Raw genomic sequence first — 12,743 nt, forward strand, 5'->3', positions numbered from 1 at the left:
TAACCCCAGGAGAGTCCTTGGGGCTGTTCTTCATGCCTGATACAGTTCCTTTACTGGTCATTATAATGAGGCTTTAAGCAGCTTGGTGACTGTAAATCTGCTATGCTAAGATTGCACTGGTCCAGGTCTGACTGGACCTCACCGCACTAAATCTCACATCCAGGACCAGAGAGGAATTTATTGGCCTCTCCTGAGCAGACTTGCCAAAGCTGTGTCAAGCCAGTAAATGATCACAAGTCATCAAAGCAGTCAAGGTATATTGGCTGGTGGGAGAATTAGACCCAGATATGTATATGAGCATCTGTGCTTGGATGCTTGTAGCTGGATGATCTTCTTGAGGATGCTGTGAGGACAAAAGTCTTGTGCAGACACGTGGCTGTTCAAGACAAGCATGATTTAGAGTAAAACTATAAATCTGGGGGGAAAAAACACATAAGAGCTTTTAAAATTATTAGTATTGTATGTCTTTACTGTAGGAAGATGATAATCCTTGAATTTATTAGGATGTAGGGGCTAATGAGGTCAGAGAAAAAATAGAAGACATAATCTGATAAAAAATTGCCCCCTTGTCCCTTTCTATTGGCAAAATTTAGCCAATACCATCTGCAGTTGGTAGCCCACACGCTGTATGTGAAACCTGCCATCTAAAACAGCTGCTGAGCTGGTGTAAACTTGCAGGAGCTGATCACAGACCGGGTACAGGACCAGGAGGACTCGCAGGGGACAGAGAGAGCAGCGCGCCAGGGGCAGCTGCTGCGCGTTGGAGGAGCGCAAAGACCAGTGCGCCCACAGGAGACTCTACGGATTTCAGAGGGTGGACCGCAGTGAAGTAACCCAGCCACGGGGCAACAGGCATCACCACAATGTTGGTGAGGTGACCAAACCGAGGAGAGACCGGCATGTCCGAGGGGAAGAGCGCTGAACACTGCAGCTTTGAGGCTTCATCACTGACGACTCCCGCGGACCAGATGGTGCCGTAAAGATGGCTCGGGCTCTCTCCATCCTCGCTTACTTTTTCTCTTTGATTCACTGTAAGTGCGTGTTTTTTTTTCTTTCTGTGCCATAAATAACAAATGGGGACAGTTATAACATGTGCCTCTATCTGTGCGTCAAATTCAGTGCAGAAAGTGTCTCTCTGCTGAGAAATATTCCTTCTGGTGTCCCCAAGTCGGATCGCAGATGTTGAATTTGAATTAAGTTTTCAGTTGCATAGGGAGAATTTTTGATGTTTTTCTTTTTCTTTTTTTTTTTTTTTAACAGTTGGAACTTTTCCTAATTTCTTGCTTTAATATTTTAACTACTAATAAGACACATATATGAATATAAATCCTCGCTGCATTTTTGCAACTTCAGCTGAGATATGATATGACTGTGTTTCGACACATTGTCTCATCTGGAGGCAATTTGATGAGTCAGTCCTGCTATCAAATGTGGCCTGTAGATACCAAATCAGCAATCACCCTTCCAATGAACGTTTATCATATTTAGTTTAGGGGTCACAACCAGTAGGTGTCCAAGAAATGCACCCAATATTACAAACTGAAACTCTTTCATACATTAAACTTAAGGAAAGTTGCATGCTGACATCATTTCCTCGTCTACAGCATCACATTTTCACATAACCAAAGTGGGATTACTTTGAAAAATCAGTGCTTCACATGGTAAGTGTAATTCCCAGAATGAAAAACAAATGCTTCTCCCTCTGCAAGTGTTTTGACTGTAAAATGTGACATGTGAGTGATGAACTCAGAGAAAAGGCTGTGTTCTTCTACTTTGTTCAACATATAATGAAGGAATAAAATGCAACGACAAAGAGATTAATGCCCCGGTTTTACAGAATATTAAAACAAGTGGAATACTAAGGAGTAGAAGACGGGGAAAAAAAGTTTTTGTATTTTGTGTAACACCTTAGTTAACCTTTGCACCATGTTTTGATTCGTTTGCACACTTCATTAGGATCTCAGTCTCTGACTCTATTGCATTGTTGTAGAACAATGTTTCTGAGAGTGCTGCTGTACAGAATGACCTTATCAGCACCAAAATGGCTTACTCTAGCATTGCATTAACACGCCTGACCTCATTCTCAATCAGTGTAATGCCAATGGAACACTTATGAAAGGCTGTTCATTTAACACATTAAACCTGCGCACGCATTAAAGTCCGTTCACAGCGGTTGACCTCATCTGGTCTGGCTGTTGTGCATGTGGCCTTCACCTCTGGTAAAGGAAGAGCTTGTTTGACTCTGGTTTCCAAGAGCTTTGACAACACACCATCTATTGAATAGTGCTGTGGAAGCCCTGCTGTGTTGGACGGGACCTCAGCCAAGTGACTGACAAAGGCACAGTCATGGCAGCATGAACTGACCCGTCGGGGGCTCCACTGTCGCCACACCACACCCTGACAAGCTGCAGGAGTCCTTGGACCGATAATGACACACACAGTTTGATACGGAGTCGGAGGAGACACCGCATGGCATCATGACATAGCTTTACAGACGGCACATGTGCTGAATCGATGTGGCCGTGAATCCTGCCCGGCTGTATATTGATAAAAGTAGCAATCCCTCTTCAGCAGGCTCATCAGTAAGAGTCTCACCTCATTGGAGTGTTTCCCATGAGTTAGCCGACTCAGCTACTCCAGACCATGCGGGGGCATTAATAACCAGCCGCATGTAAAAGAAAATGGAAGAGGTAGTGCTACATATATCTGTTCTGCTTCAGATGAGATGAGCCAGACATCAGTTTCAATCAGGCCCGTCTTCACCTCTGACACGGGCCTCATTTATCAGGGATGGAGGGGAAGAGGTGGAATTTACATGCTAGTGTTCAGCTTATTCTCATTTAAAAGACACATCCAATAGTTAACTTTAAGCATTGATGATACAAAAGTAGAATTATTAGCATGCTGTGAAAATATCTAATCTCAGATTTAATTGCTTATTTGGAAATGGTTTTGGGACCTTCTTTACATTTCAGTATAATTTCAATCACACAGCAATCTCTGACTTTCTTAATGGATAGTGACTTCTTCCCTTAATACTCAGAAAGTTACGCATGTTGTTTGTAAGATGCAAACCTGGAGTGGAGAAATAGTATTTTATAAGTTGTTTACTTAATTCTCAGTGTTTCAGAGTTTTATTAGAGTGGCAGAAGAATTGCTTTGCAGAGTTATACCTACCCAATGAAATGACATACAACCGTAACAGTGTTAAAGCTTCATTTATTATTTTTTAATATAGAAAGTATAAATGTGAGGAGGACAGGAGCAGTTTCTGTGTTTATTGAGTTTGCAACAATCCAAAAGAGTTATGAGCTTTGCTTTTGAAACTGATCTGTCTCCCTATGTGTCCACCCAGTTTAATGAGGGGTTAGGTTGTCTGTGTAGATTCTCAGTTATTCGTCTCAGATTTAGGCAGCTGGACTTCTCTTTTTTTTGGTTCTTGAAGACGTTTCACCTCTCATCCAAGAGGTCTCCGCAGTTAACTGACCAATGCAGACTCCCAGGTATTTATTCTTATTCATAGATATACACTACCATTCATAAGTTTGGAGTCACTTTGAAATGTCCTCATTTTTGAAAGAAAAGCATTTTTTTGAATGAAGATAACATTAAATTAATCAGAAACACAGTCCAGACATTGTTAATGTGGTAAATGACTACTGTAGCTGGAAACAGCTGATTTTTAATGGAATATCTCCATAGAGGTACAGAGGAACATTTCCAGCAACCATCACTCCTGTGTTCTAATGCTACATTGTGTTAGCTAATGGTGTTGAAAGGCTAACTGATGATTAGAAAACCCTTGTGCAATTATGTTAGCACATGAATGAAAGTGTGAGTTTTCATGGAAATGTCATCAGGAACCAGGAAGAAAAGAACTTTAGTTGCCTTCCACTGAAGCACTTAGTGTAATTAGTTGTTAGATTGTTAGTAAGTTATACTATGAGTTCAGTATGATCATTTCCACACACTGAGCATTGAAACTGGAAGACGTGTGCACTTAATGTGACAAAATAGACAATAATGGTGTGGAGGTCAATATAGTAGAATCCCACAGTGTGGTAAACCTTGAGTTCATATGCTGTTATAAGCAGTTCAAGATGTTTTTTGTACTGTTATTACAAATATTAAAATACTTATTTTGTAATCTTAAGCTTACCATAATAATACTCTAGTTTCTAAATAAAGATATAATAGAAATAAAGGTTACACTTTATAATACACACCTAAAATTACAGTTTATTTTGCTGTCTTTTGTTAACAAGACAACTCAGCATTATAACTTTATTTTAGTTTTCATCAAATATATTTTTTTCCAATTTGTTTCACAGTACTGTACCCTCAAGGGACTGACTATTTACAGAAATACTAAGGCACAATTTGTTTTTTATTCCCATTGAAATGCTTAATTCTTACGCATTTGTTTCCCATAGCCAAGGTTAGTTCTAGTGTATATGAAATTTAGACAAATATGGAAAGAATAGGGGAAATTTTTTTCGTGAACTTACATTGTAAACTGTTTTGTATCATGAAATTTAATTTTTTTTTTGAAAAAAATGAATAATTTAAAAACCATAGATTTTTAACCAACAGAATGCAGAGTGTATATGTGAATCCAGAACAAGCTAAAGGTAAACTCATCATTTCTCCACAGCAATATAGATGACAGAACACTCCAGAGTCACCTTAAAAATCTATGTTCAAGCTTACAGTGCCTGGTTTAATATTACACGGGTTTTTATCTGGACACAGGTTTGGATGTGCATTCGCTACATGAGTATTAAAATGATTGTTGAACGAAACTGTGTCACCAGGTAGCAGCAGTGCTGACTCAGAGGAGCGCCTCATGAACTGGCTGCTGGGAAAAGATCGCTACAATCCGCTTATTCGCCCTGCTGTCAACAGGACGGAGAGAGTAACAGTGAAGCTGCAAGTGTCTCTGGCACAACTCATCAGTGTGGTAAGGCCCCAAACACTCCATGTGGATGTGTGTGGATTTTTTTGAAGTTTGTGAGTGAGTGAGTCACTATATGTACCGTAGAGAAAATAGAGAGACAGTAAAAGAAAGACAGTGAAAGCAGTAGGATGATAGAAAAGACAGAGAAAGAGCCACAGAGCTTTGAGAAAGCAATTAATTTCAAAGCAGCCTCTGCTGAGGGGCCGTAGCTCTAAATGGATGGATGAAGCCAAGGATAGATCTGGTCAGCTGTGATCTCTGCCTCTGTCATGTCCAGATTGAAACTTCAGCACATTGGATTAAAAGGGGCCATAAAGCTGTTTTAGCCACAGTGATAGAGGTTCTCCTCTGATTTACAGCGGAGGCTCCTCCCAGCTGCAGACCAAGGCGGCGTGCCTCATTCACAGCCGCAGTTTATGAGTTTGCATTGTACCCCTTTGGGTAATTGCCATTTGGTATCACTTTATAGGATGTGTATGTCATGGCACTGTGAAGACACTGCAATCAACAAACATGTTAACAAGCAATCTGAGATGAGAGGAGCTTTTGAGTCCGGTTATTTTTGACCTCACTTCACATCTAATGCCAGAGTAAAGATGACAGTAAACCAGGAGGTTCATCTAAAGTTCATTAGTTTTACAGCAACTCAAATATTGATCTTTTCCTCTTTTTCTTTGCAAAAGAACATTGCAGAGGAAGCCGTTTAGATGTAGGCATTGTCTAATTTAGACACTAATTTTCAGTCTTTATGCAAAACTTGGTTGCACAGGTACAGAGATCATCTTCTATTCTTGCTCTCAGCGTCTTCAATGATAATCTTATGGTGGAAGCAGCTGTATTATCTGGATTGTGCATCCATATGTAGCAATACCTTGGTTGCAACATTCACATTCTTTCTGATTCAGTTGTATTTTTTTTTGTCTGAAACCTGTAATGAAACTCATTTCTACTAAATTTGCTCATTTTTCAGAATGAAAGAGAACAGATCATGACCACGAATGTTTGGCTCACTCAGGTAAGTGTCAGGTGGCTCAGAGTCATATACTCTTAGTAAGCCTGTGTTTTGTTAAATGTCCTTCCCCTGAACTTGAATTAAACCATATCCATTACTAACCATATTTCTTCCTCTCAACGTGGAACAAACAGCTTTTGTAATTGTGTTTTTCACCGATAATGAGGCATGTAATTAGAAATGGGCAAGCATTAAAAAATCGTACTGAAATTTGGAGTCAGACTTGACGAACCAGGTCCCTTTGTCTCTCCAGCACTGGGAGGATTACAGGTTATCATGGGACCCTGCAAAGTATGAAGGCATTGACAAGCTGCGCATTCCCTCCAGACACATTTGGCTCCCGGATATTGTCCTGTACAACAAGTAAGCTTCGCTGGCTTATCGTGGTGTTACATTTTAACGAGTTGTTCTCTGGCCAAACAATGTTGGTATTAAAAGAAATAGAAAATTGAATTCGACTAAACCTACATTTTTGGACAGGAACTATAGCTCTCTCTGTCAAGATGACTGAGAACTTGGACTTAATTTCACAAGCTGAAAAGTAATCCATCCTCACCTCGTGGCTGTTGCCCTGTCCAATAGGTTTCCAATTAATCCTTTTCCATTTCTTCCATTCCTATTAATCCCTTTTCTGTAATTCCATTTAAATAAAGATTTTGGTCGCTCCTCTGAGCATTTTGGTTAACTCTTCTTTGTTCTAGAAATTATTAATGGTAGTTTTCGTCTTAATGTCACAATTATTGTAATGTTGACAAAGCAATCTTCAAAGACCAGTTAAGAGATTCTTTAAAATTTTCTTCCTCTTTCTTCTCACAGTGCTGATGGAACCTATGAGGTAACAGTCTTCACCAATGCCATTGTCCTTTTTAATGGCAGCATCAACTGGCTTCCTCCAGCCATCTATAAAAGCGCCTGTAAGATTGAAGTCAAGCATTTCCCCTTCGACCAGCAAAACTGCACCCTCAAGTTCCGCTCCTGGACTTACGATCACACAGAGATCGACTTGATCTTGAAGTCTGAGGTTGCCAGTATGGATGATTTTACCCCTAGCGGGGAGTGGGATATCTTGGCGCTGCCAGGCAGACGGACTGTCAACCCTCTGGATCCCACATATGTTGACCTCACATATGACTTTATCATCAAAAGGAAGCCCCTTTTCTACACCATAAACCTCATCATTCCATGTGTCTTAATCACTTCTTTGGCCATTCTGGTCTTCTACTTGCCTTCAGATTGTGGAGAGAAGATGACCCTCTGCATTTCTGTCCTCCTGGCTCTCACTGTGTTTCTGCTTTTAATCTCAAAGATTGTTCCTCCCACCTCGCTGGATGTGCCTCTGATTGGCAAGTACCTCATGTTCACCATGGTGCTGGTGACCTTCTCCATCATCACTAGTGTGTGTGTGCTCAACGTGCACCACCGTTCTCCAAGCACCCATACCATGCCTTCCTGGGTCAAGCTGATATTTCTTGTGAAACTGCCTACTTTGCTCTTTATGAGACGACCTCACAACAACTCTGCACGCCAAAGACTGCGTCAACAGCGGTGCCTACGGGCCAGGAGAGCCATTCTGGGTTTGGGTTACCCAGTTCCAACCAAAACAGGTATCACCATGTCCTCCTCTGCCCTGCTGTCTTCCGACTCTGCCTTTTCCACTCCAGGACACAAAAATATAGCCCCTCCAATGGGCTATAGCCACTCCAACAGAAAAGGGGATGTGCGTTCCACTGATTATCTTCCGGCTGGTTTCACTTCCACCCAGGACGTCCAGCAGAGAAACATCACAGACTGGGCTGCTGATGTTCAGGAGGCGGTAAACGGAGTTCGCTTTGTGGCTGAGCACATGATGGGAGATGATGATGATCAGAGTGTATGTATACACCTTCAAATATTCAAATGTTATTTATTCATCCAGGCTCATGATAAAGGTTTTGTTTTTCTTTTTTCTTTTTTTTGTACCACAGAATCATTTCATATTTGAACTTCAAAAATTTAAGAAATTATTTTGTCAGAGGAATACTGTCTATATTTATAATGTTATAAAATAGAAATAGATTAAGAAATCTTGGCTGCATAGAAGCAATTACATTCCGTGTTATTATTTAGCTTCAACGTTTCACTAGCAAAAAATGTCATCGTGTCATACTCTGCTATTTTTGCTTAGATCTAATATTCTCCTTGTAGCTGCTAAATTTGAACATTTTTTACTGGCATAATTACTGTTTTTAAAAATAATAACTGCAAGAACTTACAAATGGACAGCAAAAGATGAAAGTGGAATTTGAGTGGAATCACAGTATTTTTAATGGTGCATAATGCATTCTCATATGAACAGGAAAACGTAAGTGTAAGGATCATTATGTGCATATAAAATTCAGTCTGCTCTGCCCCTGTGATTGCAACTCTGCAGCCATCTTAATACACCTGTCTTAAAGTAGACAAGAGAAAACAGATTATTTTCTTAATGAATCAATTATGTGAAAAGTGTGACATCTGGGATATTTATTGTATATATTTCTAATGACCGCCTTGGGTCATTTCTAAGCACCAGTGGGCATTGGTCACATGAACTGTTGAAACTGTCTGACTCTATAGGAATGTTTAAATATCTAATTTAGATACCTGATCATATAACTGAGAGTTAGATGAGAAGCTTGATTGCACACAACAATTAGCTTAGTTTAGCATAAAGCCTGGAAGCCGAGGTAAACAGCTAGCTTTGTCTAAAGTTAAAAGTCCACCTACCAACTAAAACCAACAATCTGTGATTGTATGAGGATCTTTTTACTGTAACTATTTATAAGGGAACAACAGCTGGACACAAAAATGAATGACAATAAATTGCTTTTCATTAAAAAGTAGTTACAGCATACGATGTTTCCTCCTACTTCTTGGTTTAAACCATGCTAACTGCCTTCTGGCTCTAACTCCATAGTTAACACACAAACAAAAAAAAAAAAACTGGTATCAGTATTCCTAACGAACACTTGGACTGACAGCAAACGTTATCATTTCTCAAATTTATTTCAAGAGAACAAATGCCAGCAGGTTGGCTGAGGAGCGCTGCTTCACAAATGCATCAAAAAAAGCAAGTGTTCTTTGGATCAGAGGACACATCAAGAAGAGAGACAGAGGTTAGACTTGTAGTTTGCTTTGTGATCAGTGAGTCATAACCAAACATTACCAAGGCACAGAGCTTTACAAAGATTGACTTAATGTCATTTTAACTTACAGTCTTCACCAGACCATGTAAAAACAATTAACAGCTCACAGATGCACAAATCTGCCGCAGCATGAAAACAACCTGCCTAACTCAGTGTAGGTCACCCTAATGCTGCATAACCAGCTCTGACCAGTCAAGGCCAGAACTCCACAGACCTCTGAAGGTGCCCAGTGGTATCAGGTTCCAAGACATTAGCAGCAGGTCTTTACAGTCCTGAAAGTTGCACGGTAGGCAGGCTCCATGAATTGAATTAGTTTTTTCAATTCATCCCACAGATGCTCGGAAGAACTGAGATCAAGGGAAATATAGGGGCCAAATCAACACCTAAAATTCCTTGTCTTTTCTGAACACTTTTTGTAGTGTGACAAGGTGTTTTATTCAGTGAAATGAGACCAGTGCCATTACGTAATACTACTGTTGAAATGAAGGAGTGTACACGGTCTGTAACAGTGTTTAGGTAGGTGCTCAAAGTAACATCCACACAAATGCCAGGACCCAAGGTTTTCCAGCAACACATTGCCCGGAGAATCACATTGCATCCACCAACTTGCCTTCTTCCTGTAGTGCATCCATTTGCTGCCATCTCTTCCCCAGATGCCTGTCCACATAATGGAAAATAAAATGTGATTTATTGGACCAGACCACCATCTTTCATTGCTATGTGGTCCAGTTCTGATGACCATGCTGATACCTGTTCACTGCAGGTATCAGCATCGTCCACTCTGACAACAGCTACTGAGCCCCTTATGCAGTAAACTGTGTGCTCTGTCTGCTCTGACTTGTATTTATCATAGGCAGCATTAAGTTTTCCTGCAATTTATGTTTAAGTGTCTCCTCTGTGGGATCAAAAAACAAATCAGTCTTCGCTAACCTACTAGTATCAACAAGCCTCGAGTCCTCATGATCCTGTTGCTGATTTACTGGTTGTTATGTTTTGGATCAGTTTAGTTTGACTGGTACTGACCACTACATACCAGAACTGCCATTTTGGAGATATGTTGATCCAAAACCATCACAATTTGGCCCTAATCCAAGTTACTCAATTCCTTGTAGTTGCCAATTATTTCTGCTTCCAAACAATGGACTTTTGACTGTTCAGTTGCTTTTCAATGTATCCCATCTTTCACTGTAATGAGATAATCAGTGATATTCACTTAACCCGTTAGCTGTTTTAATGTTGTTTCTGAGTTGTGTGTGTATTAAGGAAGAGAAAATTGTCACACTTCTTTAAAAAACATGCGTGAGTATACAATTTCTTTCATTTCAAATTCAAACAGAATATTTTGTCATAATAGCTAATTAGAATTAGCTATTTGCAAATTGTCAAGTTCAGGTGCCACTGTCATCCTGCTAACCCATCTGTTCTGGTCCCAATAAACTGGGTTTAAGGTGCTTGTATTGACATGATAACATTTACTGTACTCCCCGTGGCCCTTGAGGTGCAGGAAGGAATACTACTAACTTTAAGTAGTGGCTGTGGCCCAATCAATGGCTTTTCTGACAAATCAATATAATAGGGAGGAAACTCAGAATGAGAAATGTTTCAAAACTACCAAGGACAGCACTTAAAATGAGGTGAAGGGGTAAATGGCTGTTTCAGTGTAGATCTAAGCAATATGGAGACATGTTTTTGCAAAGATATACCTTGACAATGTTTCTGTTCAATGGTCCATATCAACGTCCTAAGAATAAATGTACCTACAATCTAAGCATGGTTATTGTTATAAATACATGTAACACATACAAGACACTATATTATAGAATATATGAAGTGTTTCCATTAAATCCAAAAGGCACATATTCATTCAGTTATACACTGAGTTTCAACAGTATTAATAATTCATCTTACTCCTCTTCATTACTGTTAAAATGAATGTCTGTGGGAAATAGGTTATGGAAAAGCATGCACACGGAGTAATTTCAACTGTATTTACATGTGTTTTGCAGGTGATAGAGGACTGGAAGTACGTGGCCATGGTTGTTGATCGTATGTTCCTGTGGATCTTTGTGATAGTGTGTGTGGTGGGCACATTGGGCTTGTTTCTCCAGCCTGTCTTCCAAAGTCACATTGTTCCTAATGAGCAGCCCAGCTCAGAGACCCCTCGCATATGATGAGCAACAAGGAAGACTGAGCAACTTCAGGGTTTTCATAAGCAACTGTGCTATTAGGATAAGCAGAGTTGTAATGGGATCCAGGCCGGTTAAAGATTTGATGTCTTCTTAATGTTGTACTGACAAGGATCAGAAGCACTAACATGATGTCCTCGGTGCCAAATCTTACCAACGTGGCACCAAAGAGGGCAAAATCAGGCAGAAAATGCAGAATTCATGTATATCGTTGGAATAGAAGGAAAGTTTGTGGATGATAGCAAATTGACAGAATGTCCATTAATATGAAAGAAAAAAAACACATGGCCTCCAGCAATAAACCATACCATAGTTTGAGAAAAAAAAAAGATAAGTCTGCAAAAGGACCTAATGCAGCATCATTCCACTGAGGTAATTTCTCTGACATTGTTACGTCTACAAAGGGCAAGTGCAGAACTGGACTGAGTGTACCTTTCAATGCACTGAAGTATGCAGAACTGTTACAAAAATACTATACCTAATATGACAAAGATATGTCTGCTGTCAGATGCTGTTTAACTCCTTATTTGTGTTACCATGTTACTGGAATATAATAAAGAAAAATCTGCGTCCTCTTTTAGTTTGATTAAATGTATCACATCCCCAATAAAGTCTTAAAATTGTCAGAGGTCTTGCCAAAGTGCTCAGTTATTCCGTGTCGCCGGTGATGACGTTCGTCCTCGGAGCCAATATGGTCAATGCCGACGTGCCAGTTAAGATATTTCATCATGTAGATAAGACAGCTGATCACTTTAAATGTGAGAATGTGTGACCAGGCAAAAAAAATAAAAATTAAAAAAAAAATGTTGATACAACAAAACTTGGAGATAAAACTGGTCATGATTGCAATATCTTGAGGCATAGTGCTTGCCCCATAGCGATGCCATAGACCTGAAACTTGTTCTTAAATAACACTCGTAAAAAATAATTATGGTTCTAAATCCATGAAGAAGAGAAAACAGAATGTTTTTGTTTTTGCAATGCTTTAATCTTTTGGCCACTCTTTTGTGCCTTTACACCAGAGCTGATCTTTGATAACTGCTCATTTGTACAGATGGCCAAGTACACACACACACACACACACACACACACACACACACACACACACACACACACACACACACACACACACAAAGGGAGCTATAGACGAAGTACACAACCACAGTGTTCACACACACAACATTTACTGCTCAATAAACAGTGCTGAGTGGGCTCGTTAGAGATTCTGCAGACGGTTGGTTCTTTAGTGAGACCTTCATTTAAATCAACAGATAGCAATCAGCATCTGAGTTAATGGACTGACTTGCTTTACTTTAGTCGCACTTCTACAGTTTTCTGAATCATTCACTGTTTTTTCATTCACCTGTTAACCTGCGGTTATTAGTGTAGAGGGACACTGCGGTGCCCAAACATATTAATCAGAA

General features: G+C 39.9%; 1 protein-coding gene across 1 annotated transcript; it reads left to right on the forward strand.

Annotated features, from left to right (window-relative positions):
* The first annotated feature begins 551 nt into the window (after positions 1 to 551).
* On the forward strand, positions 552 to 11,945 carry chrnb4 (cholinergic receptor, nicotinic, beta 4 (neuronal)). Its single transcript, XM_023274888.3, is given in 7 exon segments — positions 552 to 957; positions 960 to 1,031; positions 4,815 to 4,960; positions 5,928 to 5,972; positions 6,223 to 6,332; positions 6,786 to 7,839; positions 11,140 to 11,945. Coding segments are annotated over 7 exon segments (1,650 nt in total). The 5' UTR covers positions 552 to 899; the 3' UTR covers positions 11,305 to 11,945.
* Positions 11,946 to 12,743: the final 798 nt, after the last annotated feature.

Source organism: Amphiprion ocellaris, chromosome 1 (assembly GCF_022539595.1).
Source record: "Amphiprion ocellaris isolate individual 3 ecotype Okinawa chromosome 1, ASM2253959v1, whole genome shotgun sequence".
NCBI classification, from domain to species: domain Eukaryota; kingdom Metazoa; phylum Chordata; class Actinopteri; family Pomacentridae; genus Amphiprion; species Amphiprion ocellaris.